The 17254-nt window shown below is 48.9% G+C and overlaps 1 protein-coding gene across 4 annotated transcripts in view; it reads left to right on the top strand.

The window, feature by feature from the left end:
- CAMKK2 (calcium/calmodulin-dependent protein kinase kinase 2, beta) overlaps nt 1-17254 on the top strand; it is a 43666-nt gene that overhangs the window by 1219 nt on the left and 25193 nt on the right. For all 4 annotated transcript variants that reach the window (XM_005875424.2, XM_005875422.2, XM_005875423.2 and 1 more), the window contains exons 2-3: nt 3475-3551; nt 13835-14345. In XM_005875424.2, the coding sequence (XP_005875486.1) occupies nt 13899-14345 (447 nt within the window). In that variant the 5' untranslated portion in view covers nt 3475-3551; nt 13835-13898. The remainder of the gene's footprint in view (nt 1-3474; nt 3552-13834; nt 14346-17254) is intronic.

Genomic DNA, 17254 nt, shown 5'->3' with positions numbered 1-17254 from the left:
CCACCCCCGCACCCCGCCGGTCCTGGGGGCGAACGCCGGCCCTGGGAGGTTGGACACCTGGCGGCACGACCCCAGGCCAGCAGTTGTGGGGCCGGGACCGCTGCCCTCGGTCCCCGCCCCCTCCCCAGGTCTCTAGGCTGGAACCTCACAGCCTTGGTCCTTTTGACCTAAATTCACCCCGGGCCGCAGACGCTAGCTGTGCGTGCAGAGAGGTGCCTTCGCCGGCATCCTCTGCCTGACTGAGGACGCGGGGATGCCGGGCGCAGCCCCGCTCAACACTGGGTCTGGATGCCTGGGTTGCCTCCCGCTCCAGCCTTGACCTTTCCCTGGCTCCCCAGCTCCTGCACTGCCTAGTTTGGGAAGTAGGGCGTTTTCTCATCTTTGCCAGCCATCCTGGCTGCTCTCAGTTGGTGCTGAAGAGGATGCACCTCAGCCCTTCCTATGTCCCCCCATAAGGTTGGGGCAGGGGGCGTGGAGTTTGGGTGGGCGGAAACTCGGTGTGTCAGCAAGAGAGGGGCATGCTGGCCTCAGGGTGGGACATGCAGTGTCCACCTCCTTAGAGGCAACTTTTGCCTTCCTCAGCCTGGTAGTCCCCACAGCCCTAGGGGTAGAAACTTTGCCATAGAGCTGTGCCGTCCGTTCCTACTCCCCTCTCCTGGCTATGCTTGCCCTCCCGCGAAGAAGAGGACAGCTGTGTCCCCACAGGCATCTTTGTTCCTAGGGGAAGGCAGGGCCATAGGAAGGGGAGGGCTTTGGGAGAGTTAGACCTCTTCTCCAAGCCACCCCACAAAAACATGCAATTTAAGAATAAACAGTGGATATGCTATGCAAATGCAGCCTCTTGCTGAGCCCGAACCCTCCATTTAGATTGCTCTCACAAGCCCTTTCTATATAGAAAGCAGCCATTTGCAGAGAGCACACGACACATTTTTAAATAAAAAACTGCCACCATTTGATGGGCTCCTAAGTACGGTGCTGTGTGTTATTTGCATGATCTCATTTAATGTCTAAAAATATCCTATGAGGCTTGAGATTTTTATCCCCATTGTAGAGATGAGAAGATTGAGGCTTGAAATCATCCTGCAGTGTTGCTAGGAGTTAGCCCCATTTATGGAGGGGCTCAGAGAGGTTAAGTAACTTGCCCAGGGTCACACAGTGAACCCAGATATGTCAGGTCCTCGAGCCGTTGTACTTGATCATCTGTTCTAGAGCAGGGACTCTTGCCAGGCCACCCTCAGCTTCTTGAGGAGTCTAGATTTGTTTACCAAACCAGCCTGTGAGGACACAGATCCAAGCAGGCAACGTGGTGATGCTGATCAGCTTAGGCTTGTCTTTTTTCCCAGGTTGTTAATGGTCTGGTAGCCAAATATATTTACTTATAACTGTAGGTCTCATCAGGGTGGTCCCAACTTCCCGGCCAGTGTTTGGGAAAGTGTGGGGCGACTTTTGGTTTCAAAATGACGCTGAGCACGCCTGGTTTTGGGGAGCAGGAGCCTGTCCTCCAGGCAGGCCGGATCTTTGGCAGACATGAAGAACTGCCCTGTCTTAAACGCCAGGAGTACCCCTGTTGAGGAATTCTTGGAGGAATAAGTGTTGTGGGAATGAAGGGAGCAGAGGGCAGTGGGGGTTCTGGAGAAATCCCTTCTGCCTGTTGTCAGTCCAGGAGGCTCCCTGAAGGAGGTGTCATTTGTGCCGAGTCTTGAAGAATGGGCTAAAGAGTGGAGTTTGGATGGGAGGAGGAGGGGAGGGGGATAGGACAGCATGACCTAGCCCCTAGGAACACTTTCTGCAGTCTCCTTCATGGGCTGGTGGGTGGGGAGGCACCTCCCTCAGGAGGAAGGGATGGATGGGCCAGGTGGGGTGAGCCAAGCCTATTTTCTTGGCATTTGAACTCAAATTTTAACATGGACCACAGAGTTTCCTGTATTCCACCACGAACCCATTTTATGGAGGGGTTCAGGGAAGCTCAGTCATTTGTTTGGCGGTCACTGGTGACCGTCTCCCTGGCATGCCTTCCTCTTGTGGCTATGGGTAGCATATGGTTCCCATTTCCTTTCCCGATCCTGGAGATTTGGGGCAAACGCTATTTCAGATTTTCCTTTGGGTCAGAGGGCCTTGTATTGCTATTTCTTTGCAGATGTTTTGCTTTCCCAATAGCTCCTCTCTTTGGACCGGGTTAGAGAGGCCTGGCTCTGCAGGCTGCAGGAGCCTTTGCCTGCGTTTCTGTGCCTTCTTTCCCGGAAGTTGGGAAAATTTCCTTATGGAATGGGCTTTCCTTCTTTTGGGCTGTGCTAGTTACCCCACTGACCTGATAATAATATGGGGCCTTTTGTGTCTGGCTTCTTTCATGGAATATTTTCAAGGTTCCTACAAGCCGTAGAATATATCAGTGCTTTCTTTTTATGGCTGAGTAATACTCCTGTGGGTGGATGGACCACATTTTGTTTCTCCATTGGTTTTTTTCTACCATGAGGGCTTCTTAAGGCCACTTTATTCCTCTGCCTCCGCAGCCCCCAATTAATAAACCTCTGGGCATACGACATTATTTTGTCATTCCATTTGCAGGGAGAGGGTGATAGAAGAAAGATTCTCTGAAATCAATTGGGGATCAGCTTCCTGGAACCAGGTTTTGGGGACTACCTTAATTTCATCCCCACCTGCTCTTCCTCAGGAATCCTAGCTCCCTTCTAAGCCCATCACCCCCCGGGGGCAGTGCACAAGTATTACATAAGTATGATTTTTAGGGAGTCCCTTTTTAAAAAAAATTCTTTTTATTGATTTCGGAGAGTTAGGGAGAGGAGGTGAGAGATACAAACATCAAAGATGAGAGAGAATCATTGATCAGCTGCCTCCTGCACGCCCCCTACTGGGGATTGAGCCCACAACCCAGGCATGTGCCCTGACCGGGAATTGAGCCTCGACCTCCTGGTTCATAAGTCAATGCTCAACCACTGAGCCATGCCAGCCGAGCTTCAGGGAGTCTCAGTGTCACTTAGGTCCATTCTTTTCAGTCACCATGATATGTCTAGTGTAGGCCCCCAAGTCATTTCACTGGTGTATATTTTGGGACACTTTTTCCAGGTAAGTAAATACACAGAGTAAAGAAAGATCTGGGGCAAACGCTATTTCAGATTTTCCTTTGGTAGACCGTGCCCTAACTCAGTGGCCAGGGGTGGCGTCACCTCAGTCTCTCTTGATGCCCATTCAGGCAGCTGAGCATCCTGAAAACTGAGCTGGAGAAGCCCAGAAAAGACCAGCCCCTCCACCCCTCCCACTTTTGGGGGGGCCTTAACTATGAGCCAAGCTGTATGCTGGGCACTTTCATATAGAACAGGGGTGGGGAACCTTTTTTCTGTCAAGGGCCATTTGGATATTTATAACGTCATTTGCGGGTCATACAAAATTATCAACTTAAAACTTAGTCTGTTATATTTGGTCAAACATTTCATTGACTCACCCCTCATGCCTTGGCAGGGCCAGACCAAATGATTTGCGGGGCCGGACGTTCCCCACGCCTGATATAGAAGATCGACTGGACAGCTACCCTCAAGGTAGGCCGCATTAGCTCCATTTTACTGGTGAGAAAATTAAGACTCAGGTCCCTGGAGATCTGTATGGTTTCCTGACAGGCTCTCTTGACCTGGTCATGCTGGCAAAGGTTGCCCATTTTCTCATGGAGTGGACGTCGCCTCCTCCAGGAGGTTATGCATAGAAATAATTTCCGAACGGTTTTGCTCTCTGAAAAAATAAGAGTTTGAACGAGTAGTTTTTTCCTTCGTCCCTGATTGGATCCCTTCCTCAACAAAATGAAAGAAACATAAGAAGGCATATTTAAAAGGAGGTGAGTGGGTGAGTCTTCGGAGGGAAGACCCACCCTTTGCTCTGGCATTCCCTGCTGGGTGATGTTAATGACCAAAATGAGGAAGGAATGATTTTCACCGCTGATGTTTTCAGTTTCAGCGCGTTTGTGTTTGTAGTGTTGCCGATGAATTTTTTTTTTTGATTCAATGATGAAACATTTTAAGCACAGAGAAAAGCCAAAGTTTTGTGTTGTTGACTGGCTTGTGTTTTTGGAAGGCTGGACGGAGGCCCAGTAGTTGATGGAAAGAGGGCAGAACAGGTTACTGGCACTGAAGCTCTGGTGAGCTTCCACGGAACCAACCAGCACTTCTGGGGGCTGGTGACAAGCTCTGCCCTGGGAACTGAGGAAGGTGGGGGCTCGGTCTCTGTCCCCAAGGAGCTCCCAGGTGAGTGGTCTGAACGGCTGGGGAGTGCTTTGGAAGAGATAAAGGAGTCTAGCATTTTCCATTTTGAAAAACAAAGAAAATCCCAAGAGTCTGTGGTGCCCCCACCCCCACCCCCACCCCACCCCATCCTGAAAGCTGTTGGGAAACTATTTTTATGTTGTCTGTTTTTATCCTGTTGGCTTCTGTAAATAGTGGCGAGATGGCAGTGGGAGAGAGAAACATGCTAATTGCAAATTTAAGGGGAGAGAAGGACTGTCCCCTAAGGAAATGAGAGGTAGGGGCGCTGGGAGGCCAAAGTCTTTGTGGCTGGGACACAGGTAGGAAGCAAGCGGGCAGGAAGGGGCATTGTGGGTGGTGCCTGAGATAAGCCTCTGCTGCCGGAGTTTAAATGGGGAACCAGTGGTTTGAGTGGGGGGCAGGGTGTTGGGGGAAGGACACCTCCCTTATGCTTTCTTAAAGGTGCTTGGGGGTTTTACCTTCAGTACATCTGGCGGAAATTTTCACGTAGATTCATCCCAGGCAGTTCTCCCACCCTTTAGGTCCAGGTGTGGAGGACAGGGTTCTGGACCCCAGAGCCGCTCCCAGCTCCTCTTTGCCCCTGGCTGGGGTTGCTTTGTGCTGGAGGCTGGGGAAGGAGAGAGGAGAAGCTAGATTGAACATCGCCCCCAAAAGCAGGGAAGAGGGAGGGAGGAGGGCCATGGGTGGGCAGGGTGCCGATGCCTGTGGATTTCTGTGGCTTCTGAGTTGGCCCCCTCTGTCTCTGATTTGCTAAGCTGCAGCATGTTAGAGTCGAAGTCTTTTTCTTCTCATTACAAATTGCAATTCCAGTCTTGCTGCCTCTTGTTTTGGGCCAGTGAAAGATTGGGAGGGATTCAATGAGAGAAGAGGAAGGAAGGGAGGGAGGGAGGGAAGGAGGGAGGTGGTTCCTACCTCCCTTTTCCAAATACCCCCACCCCACATTCATACTTCCTCACTCTTCAAGGCCACCAGTACACACCTGTCTTTAGATACCTGGCTGCTTGATTGGGGTCCCTCTCCGTGGTGGTGCTTCATCATTGACTGAACAGTAGCTGCCTAGCAACTCGTAGGACAGCTGACCTTCTTGCTCTGTAAGCATCCAGGGCTGCAGGGAACGAGGGCTTCAGGGGTCAGGACACCTGGTTCTTGTTCTGGCCCAGCCCGGAACCTGCTCAGCTGCCTCGGAGAGGTCATTTCACCTTGCTGGGTCGCAGCAACCCCATCTGCAGCCCTGGCGTGCTGATCCTGAAAGCTGAGAGAGCGTGCAGATTGTTATGACACAAACGAGCAAGGATGTGAAATGATATTGTAATTACATTAATTTTGTGAGAAAGTGATGCCTGTGGACAACAGAGGGGAAGATGAAGAGTTAAGTTAGTATGGTGGGATTAGAGATAAAACATTTTTGTTGTAATATAAAATAAAACCAATTGAGGGGCTTGAACTTGATAGCCACTGAAGTGCTTTCTTGGCAACAGCTCCCATTTGGGGAGCGTATACTGTGTGCAGGGGCCTGTGTCCTGGGTGAGGTGGGTATTGTCCCCAAGGTCACATGACTAAGAAGAGGGGTTCTGCTGAGCCTGGTCACAAAGTTCTACCTCTCTAGGAGCCTTTGATTTCTCCCAAAGCACTGTGTGATTGTGGGCAAGTCACTCAGACTCTCTGTGCCATCACCAGTGAAATAGGCATGATACAGTACCTAACTCATAAAGTTGTTGTGATGATTAAATGAGATGATACATGCAGAGTGCTTAGAATAGCACCTGGCACTTGGCAAGCACTCAAGAAGGCTAGCCATGACTCTTACTGCATCCACAACTACCATAGCAGCTGCTACAGTGGTGCAGTTCTTGTGTTGGAAAGTGCTGGTTAGTTTCTTCTCTTCACTCTGTCCTGTTCATCAGTCCTTCCCCATCCTTGATTTAATTTATTTATTTTTTTAAGATTGAAGAGAGAGAGAGAGAGAGAGGAAGAGAGAGAGAGACTTTGGAACTACTGGTTGAGGTGAAGGCTATCTTGTAGTTACCTGGCAATTTGGCCTGGTTGGGAGCCTTAAGGTGTAGAGAACTGATTGATCATCTGGCAGGGAGCTTAGTAAAGAAGTTTTGTTTAAAAGAAGGAAAGAAAGGAAAGAAAGGAAAGAAAGGAAAGAAAGGAAGAAAGAAAGAAAGAAAGAGAGAAAGAAAGAGAGAGAAAGGGAGAAAGGGAGGAAGGGAGGAAGGGAGAGAGAAAAAGAGAGAGGGAAGGAGGGAGGGAGGAAAGAAAGAAAGAAAGAGAGAGAAAGAAAGAGAGAGAGAAAGAGGGAAAGGAGGGAGGGAAGGGAAAGAAAGGTGTTTTAATCCTCATCCAAGGATATGTTTTCTTATTGATTTTAGAGTGAGAGGAAGGGAGAGAGGGAGAGAAACATGTATGTGAGAGAGAAACATTGATTGGTTGCCTCCCCTACGGGGGATTGAACCTGCAACCTTTTGGTATATGGGATAATGCAGCAACCAACTGAACCACCTGGCCAGGGTGTGAAGCAGCTTTTCTGTCAATCCTTCCTGTGTCATCTGTCAGTCAGGATACTTGGTTGTAAGTGACAGAAAACGGATCCCAAACTAACCTACGCAAAAATGGGAGTTTATTGAGTCATGTAGTTACAAACTCCTGTGGTATATAGGCTTCAGGCATGGCTGGATCCAGGTACCCAAACAATTATCTCCTATCTCAGTTCTTCTCTATCTGTTGCCTCTCTTCCCTCTCAGTCAACTTCATTCTAAGGCCAGGTTCTCCTCAACCCCTGAAACTCTAGAAGTATATCCTCATTGCGCTAAGTTCCACAGAAAGAGACATTCTTTTTTTTCTTTTTATTAATATTTCTACAAAAACCTTAAAATTAGAGTTGGTAGACTGACTTGGTTCAGACACCTACTCTTGCATCAGTCACTTGACCAGAGCAGTTGATGCCCAGTTGACCAGGCTTGAGTCATACAGGAACCACTGAAGCTGATGGTGCAGATAGCTCCAGGGAGTGACCTTTCACACGAAAGGATGGGTTTCCAGACAGAAACCAGGCCACTGTTATCAGACTAGAGGCGCATAGGCCAGCTAAAGAAAGCTTCTGACTTTCTGACTGGCCTTGGGATGCATGAAACAAACAATGACCTCTTGCCAATATTTATTGAGTGCCAATAATAATCTAGGAAGTTTTAGAACATGGAGTTCATCAATAAACAAGAGAGGCAAAGCCACAGTTCTCCTAAGTGACGTCAGATCAGTGTCTCCATGCCCAGACCCTGTTCATTGCTTTCCGAGCACCGTGAGACGCGGTGCCTCGGCCCTCTCCCCTCACACAGGCCGTGGTCTCAGGAAGGCAGAAGACTGGGCTCCCGCGATGAGAGATTTTGGCCCAGCCTGGTCACAGTATGTGGATATTGCAAGACTGCACCAGTAATTTTCAGTCCCTTCCTGGAGAACTCAGAGCAGTTTTAGCTCTGCCTAGTACCTCTGTGTGACTTTGGGCAAGTCATTATACTTTCTGGGCCTTCATTTTCTCTTGGGTGAGATGAAATGGTTGGAGCAGGTGACCACCGATCCCTGGTCTGGGAGGCAACTAATCAATATCTCTTTCACATGGATGTGTCTCTCTTTCTGTCCCTCTCCCTCACCCTCTCCCTTCCTCTATCTCTAAAATCAATTTTTTAAAAAAAGTAAGTCTGTTTTGTTTGTCCAACACATAGTAGATTCTCAATAATTACTTGATGAGAGAACCTATGGGTGAGTGACTTTTCTTTAGGACCTCCCTGGGCCTCAGTTTCCCCACATGAGAGAGGATATGGCTAGCCATGCCTGCTACCCCAGGAAGGATGTCATCCCTGGCTTTGGGGGCCCTGCACTGTGTGTGTGTGTGTGTGTCTCCCCGGCAAGACCTTGGCACCCTCGCTGGCTGCTTGCTGCGTTGTGGCTCCCGTGGAGGCCTCTGCATTCAGTGAACAGGTGCAGGTTGGAAACGGCCTCCAGGAAATGGGACTGTGCTTCCTGGCAGAGGAAGGAGCGCTTCCCTCCATCCTGGCCCTGAGCCTGGGTTCATCTGCTCCAGGGAGAGTCCGGTTGCTCAATTGTGCTGCCCTGTGAGAGGGCAGGGGAGCTCGGGGCTGGCCGCCAAGGGCGGTGAGGAAGGCCTTCGGGGCTGGGGGAGGGACCCGGGGTTGGGGCAGGAGGCTCAGGGGAGAGGCCTCTTGGCATTTTGTCCAACCTTAGCATCTATGCAGAGAGGTCCTCTTACAATGGGGCCCTGAAATCGAATGCTGGGCAGGCAGTCCCTCCCTCTCCCCCACAGGGGCCCCCGGGAGGGTTACATGACCCTGGCAGAGCTGTTAGCCTTGTGTGGTGCATGATAAGTGCTCATCTGGATGTTAGCTGTTGCTGTTGTTACGCACACCATTGTCTTTGTGTACTTTTTCCTCTCTGGGCGTGTGTTGACAGGTTCCATCAAATCCTCACAGGGCCTGTGACCTTTAGGGTTTGTGACCTCCACTCTTGCAGGGGTCTGTGGCAGAAGTTCCTATTATTGTCAGGCTGAATGCCCAAGCCCTTGCCTGCCAGGCCTCACTGCAGACCAGTGGCCTCCAGGTGGCCTTGAGATCTGAGACCCAGACACACCTGCCCCTGCGGCACACAGGCGCCCAGCTCAGTCCCGGCCAGTGTATATCTCTTCTCCTCCCTCCTCCAGACCTCAATGGCCAAGGCCAAGGCTAGGCCAGGTGCCAGCTTGTCAGGGAGACTGATTAAAGCAGCTTTTCCGGGGGGTGGGGTGGGGAGGGGGAGGTTTGGTGTCCTTGGCCTGGAGTGGAAATCAATAAGCAATTGTTTTTCTCTTGGCAAGAAAAGCAAATCTCCATTAATGCTCTCAGGTGCTGCCAGGCTCGCTTTCTTTTCAGGAACTCTGCCGCCCTGGCACAGGTGGCTCTGGGTGGGAGGACGGGCCACACGGCCAGGGCTCCGGAAGCCACATAAGAGCAGGTTGGCCCTAGCTGGTTTGGCTCAGTGGATAGAGCATCGGTCTGCAGACTGAAAGGTCCCGGGTTCAATTCCAGCCAAGGGCACATGCCCGAGTTGTGCACTGGATCCCCAGTGGGGGGCACGCAGGAGGCAGCTGATCAATGATTCCCTCATCATTGATGTTTCTCTCTCTTACTCTCCCTTCTTCTCTGAAACCAATCAATAAAAATATATTTAAAAAAAAACAGGCTGGTCTCTTGGACATCAGTACCTCCTAGGAACATTCTGGAACACAGCCTGGCAGGTAGTAAGCATTGAATAGGCATTTGTGGAAATAATAGCTTTTTGATCACTTGACCATGTACCAGGCAGGATACTGAGTGAGGGTTCATTTAATAGTCCTCAGGACTATTGGGTGAGTGCCCATTTTATAGATAAGAACACTGAGGCCGAGAGAGGCTAAGTCACTTGTCCATGGCGAGCTCAAGCAGTTTAACTTCAGGGGCCCTGCTCTTCCCCTCCTGGGAGACAAGGACCATAAAAGGGATATGTAATATAATAGCAGCAGGGTCACAGAGAACGTTGAACTTGGGTTTTATTCTTTAACTGATAGGGAAGCCAAGACAGGACCCCCTGCTCTTCCCCTCCTGGGAGACAAGGACCATAAAAGGGATATGTAATGTAATAGCAGTGGGGTCACAGAGAACGTTGAACTTGGGCTTTATTCTTTAACTGATAGGGAAGCCAAGACAGGACCACAGTTAAGACTTCTTTCTCAGATATTCTGATGCACTGTCCCCCTCTCTCACCCCACAGATAGCCTTATCATCCTAAGTCCCACCATGGCTACAGTTGCCTTCTTTTCAATTTTTACTTTTAAACTAAAGGTACATACAGTGAAAAGTAAGCCCCTCCCACCTAGTTTCCACACTTCTGCAAACCAAGGGAGGCCACTGTTAACCATTTTCTCGTATCTCTTTCCAGAAAAATGCTATGCACGTGCAATCATGAACGCATGTATGGCCTTTCCCCCTACGCCAGCAGCAGCATACTAATGCGTTCGTTTCCCCCCTGTAATAAATGGTGTGTCTTGGAGCTAATTCACATTAGGGTGTGTAGAGTCACCTCTTTTAAAAGAAAAGCATGGTTTTCTCCTGGGGTATGTGCACCTCATTTTCATTTTATTTACTCAGTCCCCTGTGGATGGCCCTTTCAAACCACATTACCAAAACCTTCTCATTTTTTTTCTGTGTGTATGAGATTGCCTGTAGATAAATACTCGGGTGCGGAATTGCTAAAGTCAAAGGTCTGCATTTGGGATTTTGCTAAATATTGGTGAATTTCTCTTTGTAAGGATGGTGCCAATTCATACTCCCTGTGGCCTCACCAAAATAGAGTTGTTGTTATATTTTTTGTCCTTGTCTATCCCATAGTTGGAAAAAGTGGTTTTCATTGCAGTTTTACGATGATTTCCTTTTTTCATTTTCACTGAGGATATTTTTTCCCATTGGTTTTTAGACAGTAGAAGGTAGGGGGAGGGGCAGAGGGAGAAACATAGATTTGAGAGAGAGACATGGATTGGTTGCCTCCCGACCGGGGCCGGGGATCAAGCCTACAACCCAGGTACATGCCCTTGACTGGAATTGAACCTGTGACCCTTCAGTCTGCAGGCTGACGGTCTAACCACTGAGAAAAACTGGTTAGGGTTTATTTTCTTGATTTTGGTAAAATATACATAACAGGAAATTTACAATTTTAATCATTTTTTTATGTGTATAATTTAGTGGTTTTAGTTAAATTCACAATGTTGTGCAACCATCATCACTACTTCTAGAATTTTTTTATCACCTCAAACAGAAATTCTGTACCCCACAAGCAAGGATTCCCTGTTCCCCGCTCCACCAGCCTCTGCTAACCTCTACTTTCTGTCTCTATGAATTTGCCTACTCTTGGTATCTCATGTAAGTGAAATCATACGGTGTTTGTCTTTTAATATCTAGCTTGTTTCACTTAGCACATGTCAGAACTTCATTCCTTCTTTATGGCTGAATAATATTGCATTGTATGGTTAGACCACATTCTGTTTATCCATCATCAGTTGATGGGCCCTGCTAACCTCTACTTTCTGTCTCTATGAATTTGCCTACTCTTGGTATCTCATGTAAGTGAAATCATACGGTGTTTGTCTTTTAATATCTAGCTTGTTTCACTTAGCACATGTCAGAACTTCATTCCTTCTTTATGGCTGAATAATATTGCATTGTATGGTTAGACCACATTCTGTTTATCCATCATCAGTTGATGGACACTTGGGTTGTTTCCACCTTTTGGCTATTGTGAGTAATGCTGCTGTGTCTGTGTATCTGTTTGAATCCCTGCTTTCCATTCTTTTGGGTATATACTTAGGGGAAGACTGGCTGGGCCACGCGGTCATTCTATGTTGAACGTTTTGAGGACCCACCAAACCATTTTATGGAAGTTTGACTCTGTAATTCTCCTAACAGCGGCCACGCATCTTGTCACATGATTGGCTTTTTGTTGTTCTTTTCCTGTGAACTCTGTATTCATAAATTGTGCCCGTGTCCAGGCTGGGACACATGGTTATTTCCTCATGGCTGTTTCGTTGGTCTTTCCTCGCTGCATGAGAGCAGGGAGCCCATCTGCCTACATCCCTATCTAAATGGGCTGACATAGAAGCTGTTCCTGAAATACCTCTTTTACAATGGTCCCAGGAGGGCCAGTGACATTTCTCTGCCCCTCTTCCACTTCCTCCAGGGAGCCCTGGCTTTCTGCTCCCATCTGTACCTTCCTCTTTATCCCCTCACTGCCACCCAGTGTCATCAGGAGATAATTTATTCATAACATCTCTCCACTCAGCACCTTTGTAATGTGGTGATCAGCACGGAGCTGGCACCGTCCACATCTGGGGAGGTGCTCCCCGAGTCCCAGCAGCACCTGTGACAATTGTCCAGCAGAATTGGTTGAGCACGTGAACCAAAGTTTAATAATCTTCCGTCCCAGAGACGGAAGGAATTGACAATCTTCAGGGAGTGCATCGGTCTTTTTTAAAAATTAACCATTTAAAAATATACAAGGCAGTGGCATTTAGTACATTCACAATCTATCCAGTTCCAGAACATTTTCCTCACCCCAAAAGGAAACCCTGTCCCGGTTAGCAGTCACGCCCATTCTGCCCAACACCTCCCCAGTCCTAGGCAGCCACTAACCTCCTCTCTGTCTCTGAGGATTTGCCTATTCTAGGCGTTTTGTATAAATAGAATCATACAGATGTGACCTTTGGTTCTGGCTTCCTTCGCTTAGCGTGATGATTTTGAAGTGCATCTAGATGGTAGCACATGCCAGGGTTTCGTTTCTTTTTAGGCCCGAATCATATTGCATTGTGTGGCTGGGTCCTGTTGTGCTTTATCCGTTCATCTGTGGATGGACGTGGAGGTTCTATACCTCGGAACAGAGTTGCTCGGTCATGTGGTACTTCTCTGTTTAATTTTTTGAGGAACCACCAAGCTGTTTTGATATCCATGTTCTTGACCTCATGTTTGCCTCACATCTGGCAGGCACCAGCCGGGGCCTGAACTAGGAAAACAGCGCCTGGCTCCTTGGGTAACACAAACGCCCTGGCTCCCACTGTCCGGGCACCCATCCTTTGTCCGATGTGACCCCTGACCCCCACGTCTTGGTTGAGGATCGTTGGCCAGGAGACCCAACTGCTGTGTACGTGGGCTTTGCATTAGGAGACCTTGGACAAAATCCCTTTCCTTCTCTCAGGCCTCAGCTTCTTCGCCTTTTACAGTATGGGGCTATGACAGCCAACCAGCAGCCTCGTGTGCTTGTGAGATTATGCTGATGTGCAGATGTTTTGTAAACTGTGAAGTGCTGTTTGAATCATCCCCATGGTGAAGTGATGCAGACTGGAGGTGTTCCATTTGGCCTACCCAGCGTTCAAAAATATTTGAAAGAATTGCTAATTAAAAAAAAAAGAAATCGTGAGATCTCATCTAACATTCTGGGTTTAGGGCTTTTTTTGAAGAAAAAAAAAGGGGGGGGAAACCGGGCAGTACTAGGCCCAGATTCCTGCTTAGCAATAGCTGGCTTGAGCTGGAAATAGCTGCCCCCCTCTGCAGGGGACCTGCGTGCTCTATTTTGGGGTTTTCTCATACTTGGTTCCTTCTGAAATTGAGTTTGGAATTCTTTTTCTTTTTTTTTAATTATCACCCGAGGATATGTTTTTATTGCTTTTTAGAAAGAGAGGAACATTGATCGGTTGTCTCCTGTATATGCCCAGACCGGGGATTGTACCCTCAACCTAGGTATGTGCCCTGACCAAGAATCAAACTCACAACCTTTTGGTGTATGGGTTGGCACCCAACTAACTGAGCCTCCCGGCCAGGGTGAGTTTGGAATTCTTGTTTTATGTGTGAGGAGGGGCTTTTAAAACAAGGAAATGTGGTGTGTTCGTTTCTGTGTAGACTCAGAGATCAGGTTTCGCAAGGTTTTTTTAGGATGTCAACCCAGGCCCCAGCCTGGGCCAGCAGCAGGGTGGGCGCTGACCCTTCCTCTCTCTGCAGGTGGCACCGCTGCTCATGGGACTGCCCCGGAGTGTCCTTGTCAGATGAGGTCCACGCATGCACCATGTCATCATGTGTCTCTAGTCAGCCCAGCAGTGACCCGGCCGCCCCCCAGGATGAGCTGGGGGGCGGGAGCAGCAGCAGCAGCAGCGAAGGCCAAAAGCCTTGCGAGGCCCTGCGGGGCCTCTCGTCCCTGAGCATCCGACTGGGCATGGAGTCCTTCATCGTGGTCACCGAGTGCGAGCCGGACTGCGCTGTGGACCACGGCCTGGCCCCGGACCCGCTCCTGGAGGCTGATGGCCCAGAAGGCCCCCTCGACGCTGGGTCCCAGGCCCGACCCCACCTCTCCAGTCGCAAGCTGTCCCTGCAGGAGCGGTCCCAGCTGGATGCGAATGGCCGCTGCATCCACCCGGCCCAACCCTCCTCACCCGTGGGCTCCCCGCAGTCCTCGCCACGGCTGCCCCGGCGGCCCACCGTGGAGTCACGCCACGTCTCCATCACTGGTATGCAGGTGCGTGAGCGACAGCTGGGCCCGGGGTCTCCATGTTAGATCGGCTCCCCCAGAACATTCCCAGTGCAACCAGCTGACTGGGGAGGTGACCCCAGAAAACCCAGGTGGGGAGGGAAGCGAGAGGGAAGGAAGTCAGCTAAGGATGCAGTCATGGAGCTGGTTGCCAGGGGGGAACATGGGAGGCAGGTAGAACTAAGTCTGAGTTATCCCACCTGAGGGCAGGGGAGCAAGGCCGGGTGGGTGACCTGCCCTGAGTGTGAGCAGAGCATCTGGGGGCCAGAGAGAGCCTCTCGCAAAGAGATGCATGTGCTGGTGGTTGGATTCGTGTGGGGGGCTCTGAACTGGGGGTGGCAGGTCCCTGAGAGGCCTCATGGCCTTACAGCCTGGCCCCCTGGCTGGGTGGTTTGCTAGCGCCAGGCACTGCGCTCAACACTGTGTGCATTTCTCATCCGATCCTTGCTGTGAACTGCTGGGAGGTAGATCAGAACTCAGATCCCCACCAGGTTCACGGGCCCTGTGTGATCTGCCCCGTCTCTTCTCCTGCCTCATCTCCTGCCTTTCTGCTGGCGACTCACAGACCTCCATCCACACTCACTTCCTTATATTCTTCAGGTAGCCAAGCTTCTTCCCTTCCTTAGGCCCATAGCTTTGCCGTCTCCTCTGCTTGGAACTTCTCCCGTCTTTGCAAGGTCACCTCCATCTGACATCCAAGTCTCTACTCAAATGTCACCTCTGAAAGGCCCCAGACTACCCTCTCTAAGCAGCCTGTCCTTTTGCCCTGTTGACTCATCACCGTTACGTCTTGTGTTTGTTTAGTTGCTTATGGCCTGTCTCCCCCCAGCTAGAATGTAAGCTCCGTAGGGACAGTCTTGTTCCCCATTGTGTCCCCAGCGCTCACCTCACACAGTGCCTGGCACGTAGTAGGAGCTTGAAAATGTTTGTTGAAGGAAGGAATGAATGAATTTAATTGGGAGAAGCCTGGAAATCAGGAATGGCATTTATAAAGGGGCTGATATTTAACTACATTTTGAGGGCCATCACCCCAATCAAGATCACAGGCTTTGCCAGCACACCCAGCAATGCATCCCTCCCCCCACTTCACTTTCCCACATAACTGCTGACCTGGTGTGTTGTTGTTGTTTTAAAATATATTTTTATTAATTTCAGAGAGGAAGGGAGAGGGAGAGAGAGAGATAGAAACATCAATGATGAGAGAGAGTCATTGATTGGCTGTCTCCTACATGCCCCCTACTGGGGATCAAGCCCGTAACCAGGGCATGTGCCCTTGACGGAATCGAACCAAGGACCCTTCAGTCCACAGGCCGACGCTCTATCTACTGAGCCAAACTGGCTAGGGCCTACTGACCTGGTTTTTATCATCATAGATTAATTTGCAAGTTCTAGGATTTTATGCAAGTGGAATTGTTTAAGCACGTAGTCTCTTTTAGCTTAGCTTCTTTCACAGTCTAATGATGCTGAGGTTTGTCCACGCTGTTGCAGACACCAGTAGTTCCTTCCTTGTTATTGCTAAACAGAACTCTACTGTTCAGATATGCCCCAGCTTGTTGGATGTTTGGGTTGTTTCCAGCTTTCGGCTTTTCCAAATAAAGCTGTCGTTAACATTTGTACACAAGCCTTTGCCTGGATATGTGTTATAATTTCTCATGGGTAAATGCCTAGGAGTAGAATGGCTGGATCATATGGTAAATGTATGTTAAGATATTGCCAAACTGTTTTCTTTTTTTAATATATATTTTATTGATTTCAGAGAGGAAGGGAAAGGGGGGGAGAGAGAGAGAGAGAGAGAGAGAGAGAGAGAACGAGAGAGAGAGAAACATCAATGATGAGAGATAATCATTGATCGGCTGCCTCCTGCACGCCCCTACTGGGGATTGAGCCCACAACCTCGGCATGTGCCCTGACTGGGAATTGAACCGGTGACCTCTTGGTTCATAGGTTGTCGCTCAACCACTGAGAAACACCAGCCAGGCCCCCAAAACTGTTTTCTAAAGAGGCTGCACTGCCCTAGCTGGTTTGGCTTAGTGTATAGAGTGTCAGGCCTCAGACTGAAGGGTCCCAGGTTCGATTCTAGTACCTCAGTTGCAGGCTCAATTCCCGGGGCACGTGCAGGAGACAATCAATTAATGTGTCTCTCTCACATTGATCTATCTCTCTCTCTCTCTCCCCTCCACCCCCCGCCTCTCTTCCACTCTCTCTCAAAATCAATGGAAGAATATGCTTGGTGTGGATTAAAAAAATAAAGAGGCTGCACCTTTTAAATTCCCACCGGCAGTGTATGAAGGTTCTATATGCCCTAAATTCTTTGGTCAGTCTTCTTGATTTTAACTAATCTATTGGGTGTGGTTTAAATTTCTATTTCTCCATTGATTAATGCTTCTTAGTCATTTGTGTCTTCTTTGGAGAAATTTTTTCCAAATCTTTTGCCTATTTTTATTTTTTAAAAATATATATTTTATTGATTTCAGAGAGGAAGGGAGAGGGAGAGAGATATAGAAACATCAATGATGAGAGAGAATCACTGATCGGCTACCTCTTGCACGCCCCGTATTGGGGATCGAGCCTGCAACCCAGCATGTGCTCTTGACTGGAATCGAACTCAGGACCATGCTCTATCCATTGAGCCAAACTGGCTAGGGCTCTTTCACCCATTTAAAAAAACATATTGGGTTGTCTTCTTATTAATGAGTTGTGAGAGTTCTTTATATATTCTGGATACCAGTCCTTTATCTGATATATGTGTTGCAAATAGTTTCTTTTAGTGTGTGGCTTGCTGTTCATTTTCTTTAACAGTATCTCGAAGAGCAAAAGTTTTAATTTTGATGAAGTCCAGTTAATGATTTGTTTCCTTTTATGTTCTGTACTTTATATATATTATCTAAGAAACCTTG

This window comes from Myotis brandtii, unplaced genomic scaffold (assembly GCF_000412655.1).
Source record: "Myotis brandtii unplaced genomic scaffold, ASM41265v1 scaffold463, whole genome shotgun sequence".
Lineage (NCBI taxonomy): Eukaryota > Metazoa > Chordata > Mammalia > Chiroptera > Vespertilionidae > Myotis > Myotis brandtii.
This window is presented reverse-complemented; position numbering and strand designations above follow the sequence as displayed.